Genomic DNA, 22,559 nt, shown 5'->3' on the forward strand with positions numbered 1-22,559 from the left:
TTATCCAAGCTCTCTGAATCTCAGTTTACCATCTGTGACTGGCTAGGATTACTTAAGATTATACATCCAGAACGTCTGGGCAGGGCTAGGTCCACAGCCAGGCGTTAACAGATGAGAGGCTACTGCTTCTTCCTTTCTCACACTTTCTGATTCCTGGCCCATGACCCTTCTCCCTGATTTCAAAGGGAATGGCTACTCCAAACGACTTTGTGACAATTGTCTTTCTCATTTCATTTTATTTTGTGTGACTCAACTAACTCAAGTGTTTCAATACCCAGGTAGCGACGGCAGCAGCACTCACAGGTCCACAATCATTTCCTGTCACCACATGGCCTCCTCCAGACTCATGGCAACAAGTAAGAACAGTAACAGAGATGGTAGTGGTGAAGGTAGTAGCGACAGCAGCCAATGCTGAGTGTTGACCATGTGCTAGGCACAAGTATTCACACCAAGAGCCTGTGCTCTGGGACACTATACCACAGTGCCTCTCTCACACCAAGGTGACATCTGTACAGCAAGGTGAGAAAATCACACAAAGTAGCCTCCTGGTACTTTAGCGAGCACCCTTTCAGTAGAGGACAGGAGACAGTTTAATCTCTCTCTTTGCTCTGCACATCACATTGATACAATCGGGAGAAGGGCATTTCCTCAGGCTCCCGTGATCCTCTTCAAATGATCAAATAGTGACAAAGAAGGCTGGCCAAATGACAACTAGCCTCAAATTCAAATCCGACCTAGAGGGTATCACTTTTGAAGTTATTTTCTGTCTTAACATTATTGTTCACGACACTATGGGTGATAAAACAGGAGCCGCACAGCATCCCATTTCCTGGCTTTGGCTAAGAAAAGAAATGCAAATGGCTCACATCTATAGCGGTGGTTATGACACACCGAAGTCCAGGAAACTGTGGAAATGGCTTAAGTGTGCCTGTTTCTCGAAGATTTTGAGATCAAAAGTGTTCAGATAAGCATCTGCCCTTCCTGGATCCATAACAGATGTGAGCCAATTAACCAAGACCAGGGTACTGGATATTTATAGCACACTTCAGGAAAGTTCTATGTAATTAAATGCCGGAAACATAAACTTCAAATGGGAAATTTTGTTGCGTGGTACGATGTTCAAGACTATCAGTGGGCTGCTCGATAACATAGCATTGGGCTTCCCACTCAAAAGGGAGAAAACTTTCTTTAAGGTCAACATTAAAACAGAACCCTCATTAATTTGGTTGAAAAACATTTGGACTGGTTGGTGATTGGGGCAAAATCAAAAGTGAAGGGAAGCGCCCGGGTGGCTCAGCGGTTTAGCGCCACCTTCAGCCCAGGGCCTGATCCTGGAGACCCTGGATTGAGTCCCACGTCGGGCTCCCTGCATGGAGCCTGCTTCTCCCTCTGCCTGTGTCTCTGCCCCACCCCCTCTGTCTCTCATAAATAATAAATAAATAAAATATTAAAAAAAATCAAAAGTGAAGCCCATCTCTAAAGTCTGTCAAATGGTAGTTAAGTAATGGCCCGAATAGGTATTTACATGGTCCCAACATGAGCCAGCCACTGGGAGAAGGCAACTCTATTAGCAGAGCTCCCGAAATTGCTACCACTTAGTTAAGGCAGAGTTTGACAAACTTTTTCTGTAAAGGGCCAGAGGGTAAGCATTTAAGGCTTTGCAGGCCAGACTGTAGCTCTGTTACAGCTACTCAATTCTGCTGCTGTGGTGCAGAAGCTGTCATAGACAATATGTCAACAAATGAGTGTGGCTGTGTTCCAATAAAACTTTATTTACAAAAGTCGGCAGCGGGCCAGATTTGGCTCACAGATTGCACTTGCTGGAGGCCAATTTAGAGGACAGTGGACTCGTGCCAGGCACCCTTCGCTCTCAGTTCTTTCCCTATTCTAATACGTCTAGCATTAATACATACTTTTCTTATCCTCATCTAACAAAGCACAACCGCAGGGACAGAGGGATGCAAGAATTTGTGGAGGATCACACAGCACCCAGGCTGGAGAGCCATGATTTGAAACCAAGATAGCCTCAACTCAGAAGCACTGTTCCAGAATCCAGTGTTCCTCAGGGCCACATTAGAAGTGAAAAGGAACCAATTCCATTTCTTTAAAAATATCCTGTAACCCACACTTTTCAGAAAACTCATTCCAAAGTTCTAATTGCTTATTCGTAGGAACACATGAGATTACTTTTGCAGGTGAAGAATATTAATCTTTTTAATTCTCAGCACCAAGAATGGGAAGGCAAAAAAAATAAAAGGTTTCTCATGATATTAAAATTTCCTGAAAGGCAGGGGAAATCTTGTTCATCATTTATTTTTTTATTTTTATTTTTGTAAATTTTTTTTATTGGAGTTTGATTTGCCAACATATAGTCTAACACCCAGCACTCATCCCATCAAGTGCCCATCACCCTATCACCCCATCCCTCCACCACTCTAGAAAACTGTGCTGAGGTTCCTTAAAGAGTTGTTTATCATTTTACCCTCAACACCTTGACTAGCACTTATTAGGACCTCCATGGACAGGGCAACGGATAGACTCTATGATTATAGAAGCTTAAAGTTCACATCGACAAAACAGGTAAGAACCTCTCAAACCCTATCAATGCACCTCTGCCCCATTATCTTGCTGCTGGATTGTAATGACACAGACTATTTCTGCCTAACAGTTTAATTTTCCCCCAAAGTCCCTCATTCTGGGATTTGTCCTTTTCTTGCAAAGTCCATGCAAGATACTTTACAGGAACTTGAGCCATTGAGAGCCACTGAGCCGCAGACAGAAAAAATGATGTCAAGATCTTAGGCCCAGGGGATAATCCCAATAGTGTGGAGGAATGATGACAGAGTAGGGTCCTGTGAAGTATTTTTCTTCATTTCTTCATTTTTCTGCCTTTGAGAGTTGATGTGATGAACCTCAATCAAGGCTGGAAGAGGCAGGTGGTACCCCTGGTGGAAAATAGAGCAGGAGATGGTCTGGGAGTAACAAGAGCCAGTCTTAAGTCATGAAGACCTTGGTTCAGGCCCCCCAGCCAATGCTCCCTTTGCTTGCTTTTCTATGTGACAGGGGACATGATAGCTGTGTCTCAGAATTCAGTGGTACCTATCAGACTAATTAGACCCTTGTCTGGTTGGAGCGTTCCAACCAGAGCCAGCATGTTCTGGAACGCAGAGCCAGAACATTCCAGAACATAGCAGTGGGAAGCCTTTGCTTTTAGACCTGAGGCCTGATGCCTCATCCTCTTTGTTTCCAATTTCTTTTTTGTGAATTCCAAAGGGAGTTATAGACTCCCAAAGTCCTCTCATTTTTTTAAGCTTTTATTTATTTATCCATGAGAGACACAGAGAGAAAGAGAGACAGAGAGAGAGAGAGAGAGAGGCAGAGACACAGGCAGAGAAGGAGAAGCAGGCTCCATGCAGGGAGCCTGAAGCAGGACTTGATCCCAGGCTCCAGGATCAGGCCCTGGGCCGAAGGCAGGCACTAAACCGATGAGCCACCCGGGCTGCCCCCAAAGTCATCTCTTAATGATAGACTCGCAAGGCAGCCACAGTTCTTTAGCCTGCAATAAATTTGTAGAGTCACAAACAGCCTGTCAGGGGTACGTGCGGTGAAAGTTTTTAAGAAAGGGCTCTAGCTCCCTCTCTTTGCTTGTCGTAAGGCCACTTGGAACTTGATGTGACCCAGAGGGAATCACTGTCGGAAACTCTTACTTTCTAAGGCTAATGACTGTTTTCTTTGTGAAATTTCATACACATGCAGAAAGGTGCACACAACATAAAGATACTGTTGACAAATAATCCTGAAGTGAACCCTGGAGAGACCAGGGCAGGAGAAGCCCTTGCCATGCTCCCTGGGCTGGTGCTTCCTCACTTTCCCATCCTGCCTCAAGAAGTGACTATCACACCTCTTTTTAAAAAAGTAATAATTGCTTGCTTGGCTTTTCCCTTAGCGTTACCACCTACACGTGCACCCTGAAACAATATAGGCTGGGTTTCCTCATGTTTTGAATTTTATGTTGAGGAATACACTAAACCTTCTCCAGACCCTTGCTCTACTTGGTGCTTCTCACATGTGCTCAGGCACAAGATGCCAGCCCCTTCCATCTGAGTAGAATATTCTATTATAGGCCTGCATTGTGTTTACTTAGCTTGCTGACGACAGGCATGTAGGGCATTTCTAGGTTCGGGCAGTTAGGGAAAACCATGCCACTGACATTCTCGTTCACATCTCATGGTACACTTTCATCTATGTTCTCTAGGGGTCATACGCAGGGGGTGGCATACTGAAGCAACCTGGCTGTGGCTCCAGAAAAGTATAAGAGTTCCTGGCATTCTTAGCCTTGCCAACGCTGGACTCTGTCAGGATTTTTAATATGTGACTATGTGGTGCACACTGCCAATGATTTTGAGCTCTGTGAATGTATTATCATGGGGAAGTCAATGTATAATATACATGGGCTATTCTTTCATTTACAAACAGTCAAATGCACAAATCTAAGGGGATGGTGTGGTGAATTTTTATATTATAACCATGCAATCATCCTCCTGATCAAGATTCATCCAAGAAAATTCCCTGTTTCTTCTCATTTATTATACCCCTCCACTGCATTATTTGGCTTTTATCACCAAAGACTAGTTTTGTCTGTTCTTGAGCTTTACAGAAATGGAACCATGCAATATGTGCTCTTCTGTTGTCATGTAAATCAACTAGCTCATTATTTTTAATCGCTGCATAATGTTCGCTGTCTGGCCATACTACAACTTGCATATCTAGGCTCCCGTTGGTGGACATTTGGGCTGTTTCCACTCTGGGGCTAATATAAACAAATCTCCCATTAACAAGTCTTTCTGTGGACATTTCTCTTGGGTATATACCTACATGAGGACTGGCCAGCTCAGAGGATAAGGCAGTTGTACGACTTTGGCAGAAATGGCTGCATGGCTTTCGGAAAGGCTGCCCGCCCCCCCAACCGCATCCCCAGAGCAGCTATCCTGAAGTGCCCAGGGTGCCATGCTCGGGGCTTGTTTTCTTTTTAAATAGTGTATGTGGTGAATGACATATCAGCAGTTGTAGAAGATAAATCCTATCCATTATTTTAGAATAAATTCAGATCACTTCAGGTCTGGAGTCTCATTGGGGTTATTCTTGATTATAGGACCCTCAATCCCAGCAGGTGGAATATGGAAAAAAAGAGCAAATGCAGATGCATGAGCTCCTACCACCACGTGCTTGGCCAGGTGGTCACTTATATGTGCAAATTTCCTTTATATCTTCCCTTTCTGCCGAATGCCTGGATTGAACTCTAGCTGTTCCATGACTCTGTCTATAGATTTGGTGAGTTGATGAGTATTCCAGGACAGAGGAGAAAATGGGTGTAAGACACCTCAAAAATACACCCAGTGAATAAATGAGTCAGTCGAGGAAGCTATTCCGCAAAGAAAGTTTAGATCCTGTCCCAGCCCCAGCTGCCATCACTTTAAAACTTGCAAGAACCTCGTTTTGGACCATTCTTTAATTGAAGGGTGTTTTCAGGTGATCATTTAATTGCGCTTTCACAGCTTTCTCAGAAGAACCTGAGGAGGCAGGATGGGGTGAACCATCTGGTTCTGACCGGAGTCTGACCCAATTTCTAGTAGTTCCTCTAAAGGAGAAAGGTACCGTCCTGCTCATCTAGGCAGTACATTCAGCAGAAGACAGCGGTGACAGAGGCGGGGTGGGGTGGGGGTGGGAGTGATGGGGAAAGACGACAGAGTCATAGTTCAACAACCAAGCAATCGCTACTAGCAAGTTTCTTTCCAAAAATAAAAAAAATTAGGGACTCCTGGGTGACTCAGTGGTTGAGTGTCTGTGTTTGGCTCAGATCATGATCCCGGGATCCTGAGACTGAGTCCTGCATCGGGCTCTCCCCAGGGAGCCTGCTTCTCCCTCTGCCTGTCTCTGCTTCTCTGTCTCTCATGAATAAGTAAATCTTTTAAAAAATAAAACAAAAATTAAAAAAAATTAGTCTCTCTTAGATGATTGACAAGAGGGAGTGGTCAGGATTTTGATGCATTCTGACAGGATTCTAGAATACATACACAAGCAGCCTGCTAGACTTTCTTTGGGTGGATATCATAAAAGAAGAATAGAAAAGTAGGTAATCCAAAAATGTAAAAGAAAAAAAAATACTTTTTAATTGACTTAAAATATAATGTACATTTCTGAGCACTGGCCAAATGGGTGAAACTAGTAAGGGGTAGTTGCATTTCTATACTGATTCACATACAAGGTTTTTTTTTTTTCTTAAATGTGTTTTTAAAAAACAGAACTAGACTAAGTTTCTCAGAACCCATATTTCTATCAGGTGTGGCTTCCATTAAGTGCTAGTTCTTGAATACAAAAAGCACTGTAAATGAACGAGTCAATACTGTGACTAGGATTCACAACTTCTCCCTAAATCTTTCCTTCCCGGTGGATACCGATGGGAGTGTGTAAATAAAACAGCTGATTCGATACATTTTAGTGCTTCCATCTATTGCCCAGTGGACAGACGGAACCAGAATCAATGGCAAATCACATCTCTCCATTCTATTTATATTTCTTCATGGCTCTCAACTTTGTAAAAATCACAATTTACATGGAAAAATGAACACCTAACAAACAACACTCTACATTTGCCAAGAGATTTCTAGATATCTCTCTCCAGCAGTGAGGAAGCAATGTTGCTGAGCGCAGAGCCTCAAAGATGCTATATGCACTTCCACCACCAGGGACCTCCCTCCACAGTGGCATTGCTTGAAACCTTGACTGCTCCCTTCTAGGCCTGCACTGTCTCTATGCACTCTTTAGGTCTCTCAGTGGTCACTTTGCCTGAGTGGTCACTGATGCCTCCTCTATACTCCCAAATCTGGGTTAAACCTGCTGCTCCCCACTCTTTAATGCAATGACAATGCTTAACTGTATGTTCCCCGCTCTGAGACTTGATAAATGCAAGGAGGGTAGGCCTAGGTCGGCTGTGCCCTCTCTGCCTAGCTTCGTAGTACATTGGGATTAGGTACTTATGCACGAGAGGCATAAGCACTGCTTCTAAGCACCTCTGAGTATTTTAAAAGCGAAAGGACCAAGTAAAGTCCTCTTTGGAAATGGGATCAGGAAGGAAGATGTGAACTTCCATGCCAGCCAAGGGAGGTACATGCCTAAGATCAGGAAGGAAGATGTGAACTTCCATGCCAGCCAAGGGAGGTACATGCCTAAGATCTTCCTTCCAGAGACACACTGCCATGAGGAGCCTTGTTAGCTCCAGCCTACAGCGGCTATACCTTCAGTGACCACAGTGTTCTCTTGGAGGCCGGTCAAGATAGGACGTGCTAGCTGGTGACTCTGCATGTCAGGGGAACCTAACACAGGACACCTCTCACAGACAGGCTTGGCTCTGAGGTGCATCAGTGAGGTGCATCAGTCAAGACTTTGTGAGAGCTGCCTTCAGCTAGTCCTCCTAGATTCCCTCCCCACTTCAGAGATACCAGAGCTGGACTGTAGTCCCAACACTCTCCCCATGTGGCCCTGCTTCCTCTCTTTATCACTCCCTGTCAATAAATTTGCCTGCACTGAAAACCCCACCTTGCTGTCTGCCTCCCAGAGGCCCCTGTTGAACAAATGTCAAGTACCACTGGTGGGGATGACCAGATTTCTCATCGTCATTTCAGCTGAAAGAACATAGAAGATTCTTCCTATTAAAAAAACAAAAACAAAAACAAAAAAACCCAAATTCACTTAATGAGGAATTAATATTCTAGGATATGACTCCCAGAGCTGAAGAAATAAAACCAATTCTGAACTGTAACAGAAATTCATATTGATTTTTCCTTTTTACACATTTCTATCATCATTTCCAAGCCAGAGATTCTGTGAAGGGCATGATTATTTATGTCCCATCAAATTAACAGATCATTCAAATCCTTTACAGGACCTTCAACTGAAAACGCTTCTAATGCCAACAAAAGTTGTTTTAGCCATTTCAGATGTTCATTCTCTGTTGGAAGAACGACAAAAGAGATGAGTGTTATCACAATGGAAGTCGGCAACAGCCCGAGACCGGAGGGCATAGCCAGGTTTCCAAGATGTTCTCTTACTCCTTTCTCTTTCCAGTCAAAGCAAAACTCAAGTGGCCTTTGGTTTCTCCTCCTCTTCTCCCAGTTCTATATTTTGATATCTCCACTTATTTGTGGGTTTATTTGACTCATTGACTTGGCTAACATTTACTGGGCATCTGTGATTTGACATACACGCAGGGGGTCTTGGCCCCACAAAGCTGACAGTTCAGTAGGTAAAAAGTGAGTAAATAAAACACAAAGTTATTTTAGATACTTTTAAGTGGTTCGAGGAAAGGAATCTAGGATGATATGATGGAGCCATGGGCATGGGGAGCAGCTGGGGCATTTGATAGGACAGTTAAGAAAGAACTTTCTGAAGAGGCACGGATTTGAACTGAAACCTGAAATAATAAAGGGAGACACCCTTGTAATGAGCTAAGGCAAGAACTTTCCGGACAGAGGAAGCAGAAACAGCAAATGCAAAAGCTGTGAGGGATAGCCCACTGGGCAGGCTAGAGGAAATGAGAGGCGGCACCTCACCTCACCTCACCTTCCTTCCAGACACCTCCCTGTGTGTCTCTTATTCACACACAGTGGGCACACCATACTTTTGCTGTATAAATAATGAAACTCCCTTTTGCAGGGGATTTTTTCTAGTAGGTCTCCTCTGACTTCTGCATTAGGAAGGAGTGTTGAAACCACATCCCAGGCATCTCTGTCACCCTCCCAGTGCCAGGTAAACATAGAAGAGCGTACATGTAACAGCCTCTTGGAGGGTAATTGTGGATAATGAACAAGGATAACATGATTATGCCAGCACAGAGCTCTTGAACCAAATGATGACTACACAGTGAGTTTACAGAGATTTGGGGATCTGGGAGCTAACAGAAGCCTCTGCTTATCTTTAACATATGGAATCTCCTTCAATTATCATTGTGGAAGTAAGCACACACAGATCTACTCAAATGTCATTGCTGGTGGAGTGCTTCCTCTCTGACCAAAGAATAGAGAGGTACCTGTTTTGAAGATTCTAGAACTCTCCATGATGGTTTTGTTTTAAAATAGGAAGAAAAGTCAGGGGGAAGGAAGATCTGTTCATCACTTACTCCATTTCAAACCCCAAACTCAGTCTACACTATGAACTGGGATTTCTGGGAAGAGTTTGATTAACTGAGTATCCAAGGGGATCTTTTGTGAAAAAATGCACAGCATGTTGCCCAAATACCAGCTTTCTTTGCACTTTTTAGGCTGCCTGGAGTACAAGGCAAATACTCCTATTGCCCAAACCACCACCACCACCATACCAAAATCAAAGCACAAATGTGCAGGCAGAAACAGTTTTGACCAAGGTGCTCTGTTCCCTATAGGAACTGCCACACAACCTGCTTCCCAGTTGCGTGTGAGGGCTTTGCTTTAGAGACACAAACTGAAATTGAGAAGTCATGGACTCTTCCCTCCACAACTTCTATGCGACTGCTTTCAGCCACACTATTTTCCTACTTTTACGAGGTTTATTTTTGTTACCTGCTGCATGACTGAATGGTTCTAAGAGCAGCACAGTTAATCCCAAATCCTACTTGCCTCAACTGCATGCTGACAACTGGTTTTAGTTTCCCTGAGAGAAATGGGGCAAGATGTCTGTTAAGCTCTACAGAGTTGGCTAATGTCGAAAGACAATCCTCCCAGAAAGGTGTGAAGATGTTTTATCACAGCTGTGGAGATGAAGGGGAGATTTATTATGGTTACTAATGCTATTTTTGTCAATATCTTTGGAATTCTAATTAGATTATTAAAACTTTGCAAATCATTACATTACCTCTAAGACTCCATACCTTCCTGCAACAAGGGTACTTTTGAAATTAGAGGATTCTGATGTCATAGGTAATGATGCATTGCCGATAATAAAGTTGCAGGGAAATTCCTCCAATAAAAACCAGTTGGGAAAGACAGAACCCATTTATCTTACTTTCTTTCCCAGTTTTATGCCCGAGGATAAGACGTCTGCTACACAGAACATGGTCTAGCTTTTTCCATGCTAGTAGCTGATGATGCTTCCTCACATGCAGCAAAGTTTAATGACTTGTCACAGCTACTTAAATTTTTTTCCCCTAAATCTGAGAGGCAAATAAAGAAATTTATTAATGCAGAGATACTTGAAAGAGGAATATTTTTAAGAGAGACCTGAGACAGTGGCAGGTTCAGCGCATACCAATGGTATATCTTAGGGTGCTTTGATTTATAACATATGCATTCAAAGTGGTACCTGAAGAGAAACAAATTGCTTACTGTTAACTCAGATCCATTTGCAGGTAATAAATGGGCATGCTCTTTACCCATCAAATAATGGCTCTAATGCCCTTCAACATCAGTGGATGAGGAATGGGGGTCACCCTCTGTCCTCTGCCAGATAACCCAATTCCTTTAGGTGAAGACCTTAGCTCTTCACATACCAACAAAGAGAAACGTATGTGGCTTACTTACCATGATGTACGACGCCCTTCAACCCATGGATAATAGGATTCAGTGCAGAATTGTCCCTTGGACTGACCTACATGTAAAGGAAACATGATTGGTTAAATCTATTCTGGCATCAGACACAACAGCCTCAGTTTAATCTTCTGAAGAGAAGGGGGGGAAATAGAGGTTATCTAGCAGGCTGCATAGACCTTACACAGACCATGGCTCTCACCAACACAAAAGATTTATGACATCATAAAATCAAGTGAGGAAGTCTAAATCAAAAGAAAGAAACTTCTCAGAATACATCAGAACAAGAGGGTAATACCATAGTCCCAGGAAAATCTTAAAAAGCAACTATAAGACTTTCCTTTTCCTTTTGTTTTATTATAAGTACACCCGGATCTCCTAAAAAGTCATTGAAAGTCATCAAAGAGTAATCCATCATTGACTGAATATTTCAATACCTTCTTGTGATGTGTTTTTTTTTACTTCTCTCCTTTTTAGAAAATGGATCTGTGCCCTGCCAGCCTTTTCTCCTAAGGATCCAGTCTCCTGTGCTTTACCACATACTGTAAGAGGGATTTCTAAGACTCAAAGCAGGAGAGAACAGGACAGGAGCGGGGCTTAAAGAGCCAGTGTCTCCCAACTTTTATTTCTCTCTGGGGTTTTTAATTCCCCCAAAAGTCAAGCTTCTTACCCAATCTTTCCCTAACTTTCTGATATTACACAGCACAAATCCTCATTCTTGCCCTCTCTAGAAGGTGACAATTCCACCAGCATACTGTAATTTTGGTTTTGAGGTACTTTCTTTTAGACACATACTGACATACTTACAAATGCAATGAAATAGTGCCTAGATTTCACTCCAAAATAATCCAGGAGTGGATAGCCATTCAGAAAGTGAGCAGGGCATAGAAAGATGCAACAAGACTGGCATTCAATCATTTGTGAGTTTAAATTATGAGTATTAAATGGATCACGATATAATTTTCTCTACTTGTATGGATGGTTAACTTTTCCCAAATAGTTTTTCAAAATCCATTCTCTGTGGTCAGCATATCTCCTGAAATTTTTTCCAGGGATGATATTTAATTTAATCCACTACTAACATAACGAAGTTGAGATGTTGGTGAATCTTTGAGTGTGTAGCAAGACCCAACTTAATGTCCCTAGTTATTTCAGGGCCATCTTAGGTCAAAATTTTAAGATAACTGAAAATTTTCCACTTCCTTCCTCCCTTGCAAACTGTCCATTGAGTTGCTGCTCCTCAGACAATACCCATACTTCACATATTTCTTCTGCTTTTCTGCTTTAGAGTAGAAAAGTTAGAGTAACTTTTGAAAACTTAGAGTATCTCCAAGTTAGAGTAGTGGTTCTTAACAGGAGGCAGATTTTACCTATCTCCTCTACCCCATCCCAAGGACATTGGGCCGTATCTGCAGATATTGTTGGTTTTCAAAAGTAGAGTTGAAGGGGGAGGGGCTACTAGCATCACATGGGTAGAGGCAAGGCTGCTGTTAAAAATTTAACAATGTTCAGAATAGCCCCCCACAGCAAGAAATTATCTGGCTCAAGGTATCAAAGGGGCAGAAGCTAAGGTTGAGAAATTCAGGTTACATGCTCTATGAGTTAACAATGATTACCTATTAATGTCTGGAGTCCTGACTCATGACTAAATTCAAACACAGATGCCATTATGTATGGTGTTATGTTTACAGACTAATAAAGTGAGGTGGAATTTGGTACTAAATCATAAACACTACAGGTACTTAAAAAAGGATCGGTGAATAGGAACCGTGTGTGTATCCAATCACAAAAGTGGAATTCTGGGAGTTGGCATTAGTGTACCTCCAAATTGTCTGACAGGAAGGTCTAGCCAGGGCTTTTACATCCTGGTTGAGCACAGAACATTCTTAAAAGGCAAACATTCACAAAAAATACACCAAAATGAAGAATTTATATTTACACCATAGCAAATACTTATTAACACATTCAAAACATGGTCATAAATGGAATCACAACTCAAGAATGCAGGATAAGTGAGTCTACAGTAAATGTGGCCAAATTTCAAAAGTCAAAGAATAAAATTGGAGCTGAAAGAAATATTCCAAATCAAACTGAATTTATAGACCAAAATGTGGTCTTTGTTTTCCCAATTCAGTCTGATAGAGAAGTTTATGCCAATTCAACTACCTGCAGTTACTCTGACATCTATGGGAAATGGCAAAAGGATCACAAACTCCTGCCTTCTCCACCATATACATCTTTGAGATCTGAAGTGGCCACTCCTCCCATCAAGAGTGTATATCAAAGTCTTCCCTCTTGGAAGCTGGGCTTGAGCACGTGACTTGTTTTGGCCAATGGGCCATTAGTGAAAATGATGTAGGGTGCAGCTTATGTAGAGCTTGCCTGCCAGGTTTATCCTCTCTTGTTATTCTTTGAAATCCTGAGACCACCAGCTGAAGAACCCCAGGCTAGTCTCCTGGAGGTAGAGACAACATGGAACAGACAGGCAGTCCCAGCTGAGGTCATTTTAGACCACCAGTCTCAGATGAGCTACCTAAAGTCTGCAGATACCACCTGAACTGGTACCAACCAGAGCTGAGCAGCTAACCTACAGAATCATAAAAGCAATAAAATAATTGTTGTTTTAATTAATTTGGATCATTTGTTACAGCATAAAACGTAACTGTTAGAGTTTCTATGAGTGTGTGTAGAAGTGGAAGACTGGAGACAAACTACAATAGCAATAATTTTCTTAACCAATCCACTTCGCTTACGTATGATCTGTCATAAACGATTCTCAGTGAGATTCCACATACCAAGAAACAGTATTTGTCGCCAACCAAATCAACTCATGTGCTTCCCCAAAACTCTGTTACCCCATCTCTACCATGCCACATTTCACGGATATTTTGATTTTCAATCCCAACTACATGCAGGGGGATGTTTTGTAGTCAGGGGGGTGCTCTAATGCATTCAATCTTACTTGATGATGAGAAAGGCCAAAGAAAATGTTCCCCATGACTTACACCCACCAATGACATTTGTAGCTCATGTTAGAGGAAAACAACCAAGCAAGGTAATCCAGTTTACTTTCTGACCCTTCTGGCTACAGTATCTCTGTGTCTGATTACTCATTCAAGCTCAAGAGCCTGACCCCAGGCTCTAAAGCAACCTCATAAATGAAAACCCTTCTATGGTGCCCATTCACCTCCACAGCCCCTGTTGCTGTAGGTTCACAGCCCCATGACTGGGGTTGAGAAGATGGATCAGGAGAAAGGGAGAAAATACGAAGATTATTGGCTGGTCTAAGTAGCTTACTAATAATACTAAGCTTACTCTCCAGTCGGTGTCTTGATTCCAAAATTCAGGGTGGGAATCCAAATAGCATGCTAATAAGTGGGTTTGTTCCAGTAAAGGCACAACACTAACTGAAATAATCCCTTCCATTTACTGTTTCAATCAATTTGCCACTTAAAAAAAAATTCATGAGCATAAGCTAAGCAATTTGGACAGCTCTGAAATATGCCTACAGTGAAGAAGGCTGTCTGAGCAACCGGTATTTACATTCTGGTCTCCATCCAGGGTAGGAGGCCAAGGGGTGGGGGGAAAATAAAATTTTGAGTCAGGGCTGAACCCTTAGCCTTTCAGTGTCCTCATCTGTAAAATGGGGATACAATTTCATAACGCTGTCCTGAAGATTACATGGGTAAAGCTTGGAGTGTAATGCTGAGTACAAATGCAACATTCAAGGGGGATGGAACCTGACCCAAACACTCAAATTTAAATGAATGTCGAACAACAGCAATTTCATCCCTGAACTTCTCAATGTGCTTGGCTCTAAAAGTAATACCTACTCACATTTCAAAAGATCCAAATTTACGTTTTATTTGACATCCACTCAATTTCATAATACGCTGCTCCTTTTAAAGCCACATGAGGCGTTTTCCTGGCTCTTGAAATTTGCCACCTTCCACTCGGAGATCAAAGGAGTTGTGCAGTAATACTGAGAAGGTGGCAATTGCACAAATGAGCTTAAAATGGCCTCGAAGAAATGGACCCCCCTTCCCCTGCGGTTTGTACTCTTACAGCAAAACTTAGCTCCTGGCCCTTCCATTTTGGAACAGCTTTTGCAGCATTAGTCATCTTCAAAAGGACAGCATGCCAGCGACAGAGGGCTCTGAATTAAAGCCTTTAAGATGTCTTTAGATATAACAAACTACACAGAGACATTAGCAATACAGGAAACCATGACATGTAGGTTTGGGCAAAAGGCCAAATTCATAGAAATGCCTGATGAAATCTAATCTTCATAAAATTCTCTTTCCAAAAAATAGACCATGCTAAGGACTGAACCAACAACTATCAGATTCATAACCACATTGTCGATAATCTCTAGAGATGTGTCTGGAATCCTGGCCCTCAGAAGGACCTATGGTCTTTCCTGTTGGAAAGAAGATGAAGCGGAAACACAGAGGCCCCAGCAGCCTGCATGTGCCTGTGTTGCAGATGTCTGCTGCCATCTACTTTTCCAATCCACTGTGCCATTTGGCCCTTGACTTGGATCCTGATAATCTTCAATCTATCAAGTCCTGGCCATCTGCTAACTAGGATGGCCAAGACAACCTACTTGCCTTGAATCCGACATCACCAGCTGCTCCTTTAGTCCTATAAATGTCACATCCAGCCAATATCGTCTTGTGGGAAAAAGGATTTATGCCTGCTGGGAACGAATGGCTCCACCATTAAACCATGCCTGTGAAGGAAAGTGACAAACAGCAGGACCAGAGTCTCCACATGGCCTTCCTGAACTGCAGAGGTGATGATCCATCCACTCTGAGGGATAGCGGCTGTGTCCTCAGAACCTACAGTGTCTGATCAGGACAAGGGCAGGTACTTCTCATGAGATCTGATTTCAGATCTAATTCTCTTCTTTCTCCTCTTACCTAAGAGCCATGTAGCAAGGATGCCGTAGCTTCTTTCATTCTGACTTCAACACCTCGGTCACCACTCACTGCATTTTGATTCAAGTTGCTATCAAGAACTTCCTGGCTCAAACCATTCCTAACTTGGCTACTTTCACAAACTACATTTCAGATAGGCCTGACCCAGTGACCGAACACAGACCAGATTTCTTTATAATAAATTAAACACTGGTCAATAATTTAGGAAACATGTCTATGTTCATTGAGACAAACATAGCATCAAAACACTAATCCACTGATCCATATTGAAAACACTTCTCCCGACTTTCTTTTAAATACTCACAAATACGGCTTTTCTTCATGTATAGCCTATAGCCTAAGTTTCTGATGGGATAAATTTCTTTTTTTTTTTTTCCCCTGTTGACATCCCAGCGATGTTTTCTATTCTCTCCTGTCACTGCTGCGATGGGATTACAAAAGGCAGAATCAGAGGCCTTGGTGCATTTAGCATCCCAAACTGCCATGGAATAAAGTCATCCAGAATGAGGCATGGTAAAGGGAAAAGGTGCTCTCTGAAGCTATAGGGCCTTTCATGGAAGGAAGGACTTTAGTCTCCCAGCCAGCTAAAGGCAAGTCACCAAGTGTGGATTCCTGGCCAGAAGGCTTGGTTTAACTTTGAACAACAGATTTCCAGAATTGTACTTGAAGCCTAATCTCATAGATATGCAGAACATCACAGATGCATCTCACAAGAGAGGCAGGAGCTTCTATTGGCGCAGGGGTGGGGGTATGGAGGGGATGGCCCCATATCATCATCTATTTTCCGGCACTTGACAGGACATCCTCTTGGGACTGGTTTCCATCAACAGATGAGAAAACTACTAATTCCTCAGCCAGGGGAAGGGATTAATATGAAAAGGCAACACAATTAGAAATGCTAATAGGATTCACCCTCCCCTCCTCCCTTTAAATGGAGCTGGAGCACTGTCACAGCTTACTTACTGTTAATTCATAATATTAGTGGAAACCAGTCAATTCGCAAGTTATTCATCTCCACAGAATGGAGATGTGTGGCCAGGGAAGGCCATGGAAGAAATGAATTTAATGCTCTTGGTCTACTTACATTGACCTTCTCTATCCCTCTGCTCCCACCACTCCTGCTCACCAGAGTATTTACCACTTAATTGTCAGACTTGGCTTGGAGGAGTCTATTACTGGAAAAACCAACCCAGCAGGGTGACAGCAAGGCCCAGTAGCAAATCTGCACAACTGCGGATCTTGCCAGCAGCAGACTCGCCTATTGTCAATACAGGCGATTTCTCCTTTTCATGAGGATCAAACTGTCCCGGACTGGGTATACAATGCCATTTCCTCTGGCTTTGGACTCACTCAAAAACTCAATTTCAAAGCCAAGGCAGGAGAGAGAGAGAGAGAGAAAATGGGCAGGCTGGGCACCTGACAAATGGAACTTCCACATGGTGATTTTTGTCCTTCTTTGTCTTTTTAATGTATTGTGTTTCAGAGCCAAGAAGGTAGTGGGGAAGCCTTTACAGCAGTTCCAAACAGAGACCCAGAACCTGCCTGTCCCACCCCTGCCAGACTTCTCAAAGTAAAGGTTGCTCTTGAACTGGAAAGAGGCAAAAAAGAAATTCCAACCCAGCAAAGTATGATCAAGTCTAAGGCTATCGTGCAAGCCATTTCACACAGATACTGCTATGATTTTTGAAATTAAGAAAAAAAAAAAAAAAAGGACATGCAATCTGGGGAAGCCTGGGGCAAGAGAAGCTTATTTCAGGTTCAGTGACTCGTTTGTAAGTTTCTCTCGATCCACTGTGGCAGTGCTGGACAGCTCTGCCTTTCTCTTGTTAATAATCCTGCCACGCACTGAAAAGCCCCAACAATATCAAAGTCTTGGGGGAGAAAGCAGAGCTGACTGCTTCCACAGGGAGCAAGTGGCTTCAACCAAAACACATTACACGTGAACTCTCACCCTTGCTTTCTCATTCCCCAGAAGCAAAAAGCTGCTCGGGGCACTCCATTTACAAAAGGCTCCGAATCCAGAGAGCACTGTGTGGGGACGGCTTTAAATCCCTACCATGTGTGCAGCAAGAAAAATACAAAAGATGAGGCATATCGGATCAAAGGGGTCACCAGGTTGATCCTTCTCTTGAAAACACTCCTCCTTAGAAGTAGGTAAGGTCATCACATTGGAAAAACTAGAAGCATGCAGACAGCATTATGAGGGATGGGGAAGACTCTGTAAATACCATGTAGGTATTATATATAAAATATTAAAATGACCTTGCTCATCTTATAGTTAGTTGTATAAAGAGGTGATGGGGGAAGAATGGAATGAGGCCTTTGGCCTAAATGGCAAGAACCCAGATCTTACGCTCACTCATTCAACAAATATGTCCTGTGTGCCAACTGCATGCTGTGCTAGACTGACACGGTAAGACGGCCCTCCGTCAGCCCCAACTCCAGGTTTTTAGGCTCCTGTGTAATCTCCTCCCTTTGAGGATGGGCTGGATCTAGTGGCTTCCTTTTAACAAGTAGAATGTAGCAGAGCCAGAGACATGCTTTCGATGATTAGGTTAAAAGAGATTCTAATCTCCATCTTGCTAGCACACTCTCACTATTGTTTTCTTGGCATGATGCTTTGGTGAAGTAAATGGCCATGATAAGGAAGCCCATATGGTGAGGGGCTCAGGTGGTCTCTAGTCAACAGCCACGGGGAAACTGAGGCCCTCAGTTAAACAGTCCTTGAGGAAACGAATCCTTCTCCAGTTGAACTTTCAGATAAGACCTCAACACTGATACTTTTTCAGATAAGACCTCAACGCTGATACTTTTTATTGCAGCCAGGTGAGAAACCATGAAGCCAGGGGCCCACAGAAACTGAAACAGTAAATGTCTGTGGTTTCAGCAGCTCAAAAACCTGTGGTAACCTGTTACTCAGCAACAGATAACCACGTGCCGAGAACTGGGTCCTGCGATATGGCACTGAACAAATCACAGACCTCTTCCTCACAGATCTGCCAGTCTAGCACTTGCTCCCACGGGGAGATGAGGGTGCTGGCCTCCCTAAAGAATCCATATGACACCATTTTCCTTACACTGGTGCATCAGCTATTCAAGGCAGGTCCCATCCCTTTAAATAGGGTCTTGCCTCTCACAGATCTGAACTGCTATGTGACATCACAGCTTCTAGGGTTTGAGAGGAAGCAATATGCTTCAAATCCAAGTTCCAACCAGGAAAATTTGGTAAAAATAGTGAGCAAATCCCAAATGGAGCAAACAGACATCCACCATCAATTCTGGGATAAAGCGTTTTCAGTAGCTTTTATGTTTGAACAACCATAGGAAACTGACAAATTGTAGCACCAAGCCTGAGGCTTCTCAAAGAAAGATGTCCCTGAGCAAGGTGCACAGCAAAATGCACTGGTGTGAGCAGCTGCTGCTGTTTCTGATTCACAGCAACCAGGCTAAGCGGAGACTAATTATACTCCACACCTTTTGTTTTTGGTTTTTCCTTTTGGAAGGGGTATTTCTACTCTGTGTCTCCTTTAGGGCACTGAATGATTGCTCCCCCAGGGTAGCCTCTGAAGACTGATGAAGTATCAATCCACTTTTCCTAAGCAATACCTCATGGGGCATTCCCTATTCCAAACCACACACTTACGTGAAGGCTCTGGTGCCCGATACTGTAAGGGGGACTTTATGCTGTCACTGTCCTCTGAAATCAATCTGTTAACTCATCTAAACATCTCATTGCATCCCTCAACAAAGCAGTGAAAACTGCTTTCAGAGTACTGTCATTAAAGTTGGAGCATCTGATTTAAGAGCCTTCATTAAGCATTGTTTTTGGGGGATACAAAAAATTATTTAAGTGTACAAATGTCTTCAAATCTACCAATTAGCAAAACTCCTTTCAAGTACATAATAGTCTACACAAGGGCCAGCCCGACCTCAAGTAGGACACAGATTAATGCTAACTGAACACTTCAGCTTTGTATTGAAAATGCACCTGAGTTCAACAGAGGATAAAATTAAATTGCAATGAGGAAAGACAAAATCTTTCCCAGCAGGCCTTGATTGATAGAACGTGTTATTTGTAGCAGAACAAAATGGAAAGCCAGAAAGTTTGTTCCCAGCAATCATTGTCTCACTGGGCCAACTTTCTCTCCTTTGAGAAAATAATATGATTTCTTCATAGAGCATGTAGTCTACTTATTTAGGCAACAGTGCCCAGGATCTTCCAATTCCTCAGCAGCTCACTTGAAAACAATGGCCCCAGTAGGGGAGGTATAGGTAATATTTAACCAGGAAGAGGTTTATTTTGTGAAAACTGCCACTGGTAATGACCTGGGAATAAGTCGCTTCTTGGAAACCAATGAGCATGCATCCTCCTGTGATGAACTCATTTGAAACTTGCGAGTATAAGACTACTGTAGGGGTTAAGCAGAGTTTTTGAAACCAGGTTGCTAGACCCAGGTTAGAAATCCTCCTCTTCCACTTGACAGTTGGTGATCATGTTAAAGTTAATTACAGGGCAGCCTGGGTGGCTCAGGGGTTTAGCACTGCCTTTGGCCCAGGGCGTGATCCTGGAAACCCAGGATCCAGTCCGGCGTCAGTCTCCCTGCATGGAGCCTATTTCTCCCTCTGCCTGTCTCTGTCTCTGTCTCTCTATCTCTATCTCTCTCTGTGTCTCATGAATAAATAAATAAAATCTTTTAAACAAGTTAATTACAATCTCACTGTACCTCAGTTTCCTCATCTGTTAAAACATGATTACTGCCCTCTAATCCCACAGCATTATTAAGAGAATTATTTTTTTAAGATTTTATTTATTTATTCATGAGAGACACAGAGAGAGAGAGAGAGGCAGAGACACAGGTAGAGGGAGAAGCAGGCTCCAAGCAGGGAGCCTGATGCGGAACTCAATCCCAAGACTCCAGGATCACGCCGTGGGCTGAAGGCGGCGCTAAACTGCTGAGCCACCCAAGTGCCCCTATTAAGAGAATTAAATGAATGTTCAGCACAGTGCCTAACACACCCAGGATTGTTTAAAAACTAGCCATAGCTACCCTTTCCAAAAAAGGGCAGGCCTGCCTTGCTGGTACCCAGCCAGGTTTACACAAACACACATAAAGATACACATACAATTACTTCTGATTACAGATGGACCAATAGTATCAGGGTTACAAGCTAAATCCAACCAAGCATAAGCTCCCCTACCTCTATGTCAATCTTTCATTTCAGTAACGTGGTAACATCTTTCCACCCAGTAGACCAGGAATTATTTTTCACCCAACCAGGGAATTATTTTCTCTCCATACCACGTATGATGTATCAGCAAGTGCAGAAGATTCTATATCCTAAACATACCTCAAATCCGAATTCATATACCATCTCTCTCCAGCTCCTCCATTCTGCTGCCTAGCCCACCATCACTCTGAACCTAAATGACCTCCAACAGCTTTATCTAACTGGCTTCCCTATGTTCTCTACTGTGCCCTCCAAGTACTGGCACCACCTTTAATCAGCTTTAAAACAAAAAGAAAAACAAACAACAATGATGAAACACTGTTCTGATTGACCTAAGATGTGATCTGGGCATCTGGATGTTTGACAGCTCCCTGGGTGATTCTGACAGTGAGAACCACTGAGTTAGAGTAGTCCTTTAAATAGTAAATCTAATCACAACACGTGCCTGCTTAGCAGCTCTCCAGGATCTGGGCCAAGGCCCTCTGCAGATTCTTATTGCCATGATTCCCATAGTTCATTCCAGTCTAGCTGAATTGGCTTCCCTCCGCCTTCCTCTTCAGATACTCCTGGGCCTTTTCACTTTGGCCCTGGCCTTGTTCCCTCTGTCTAGAATGTTCCTCAATCAGATCCTTGCAGGGAGAGATTTCACTCTTCAAACTTCAGCTACTAGAGGCTTTCCCCAACCATTCCATCCACACTGGCCCATCTCAAGTACCTGCTAACTCATCACTCTCTAGTTCCTCCCCCATGGTGCTCATCTCTGCCTGTCAGTACCTAAAGCCTAGAGGGCAGCCCAGGTGGTTGGTCCATTGAGGAAATCCAGGCTGGGGAGGTTCTCAAAGTTTGAGCAAGTCGGAGGTCTTCATCCCCTCCAGCATCACCAGGAGCCACCCATAATGCATCTTCTGTCATATCATGACCTGCTTAAACACCTGCCTCCCTGACTAGGCTGACAGCTACCTGCAGGCAGGGATCATATTTCATTTAATTTGATTTTATATTCCCAGATCCACCCACCTGAGTACTGGCACAGAACAGACACTAACTAATGTTTGCTTTCTGGAAAGAACAACAGGTAGCTATAAAAGAAGTGAAAAAGGGGGAAAGAAATAAGAGAGAAAAAAAAGATAAGAGAAAATTTTAGCATAAGAAATATGGGATTTATGTCCAAAGACTCTGATTCAAGTTCTGGATGTGTACTGGTTGTGTGACCTGAGGTCCATGACTTGATGTCTCTGGGAAAGTGGACAATGATGCATACCTCCCAGGGTGGACCTGCAGGGACAGAATGAAAGGTTGTATATGACAAGTATTACAACCCACAGAATACAGACCAGGGGACTATTATAATGAAGAGAGCTTTGGTTTTATTTTCTTCCAAATTCACAACTGAAAAGCAGTGTGATTGATAAAGAAAGACTTTGGAAGGAAAGGAAAAAGCAAAACAAACAAGTAAATAAAATAAAATCATCATTAATGAACACTGCTAAGGCAAGTTTCCTACCCTTTTACTTTAATGGATCATAGTTTCTTCCTAATTTGTTAATTATATGGTCTTCAAAGTCATGTTGCCTTGGTTCAAGTCAAAGTTCTATCAGTGATGAAGTGTGACAGGTACCAGCAAACTATGGTCATTGAGAAAATTGTACCCACTAACTTTTTATAAATAAAGTTTTATTGGAACACATCTAAGCCCATTAGTTTACATATTGTCCGTGGCTACTTTCTAGCTATGAGAGTTGAACAGCAAAGCAAAAAGTATTCACTATCTGTCTTTTCTAGAGGAAGTTTGCTAGTCCTGGCTTCAGGTAAATGTATTACCTTGCTTCCCTAA

General features: G+C 42.8%; 1 protein-coding gene across 4 annotated transcripts in view; it reads right to left on the bottom strand.

The window, feature by feature from the left end:
• The window catches only part of PTPRG (protein tyrosine phosphatase receptor type G), a 704,516-nt gene that overhangs the window by 156,302 nt on the left and 525,655 nt on the right, over positions 1 to 22,559 (bottom strand). For 3 of the 4 annotated variants that reach the window (XM_077858250.1, XM_077858249.1, XM_077858251.1), the window contains exon 6: positions 10,551 to 10,617. In XM_077858250.1, the coding sequence (XP_077714376.1) occupies positions 10,551 to 10,617 (67 nt within the window). Of the gene's footprint in view, positions 1 to 10,550; positions 10,618 to 20,845; positions 20,914 to 22,559 lie in introns of those variants that run through there. The other variant, XM_077858252.1, reaches the window with a different exon arrangement.

This window comes from Canis aureus, chromosome 19 (assembly GCF_053574225.1).
Source record: "Canis aureus isolate CA01 chromosome 19, VMU_Caureus_v.1.0, whole genome shotgun sequence".
NCBI lineage: Eukaryota > Metazoa > Chordata > Mammalia > Carnivora > Canidae > Canis > Canis aureus.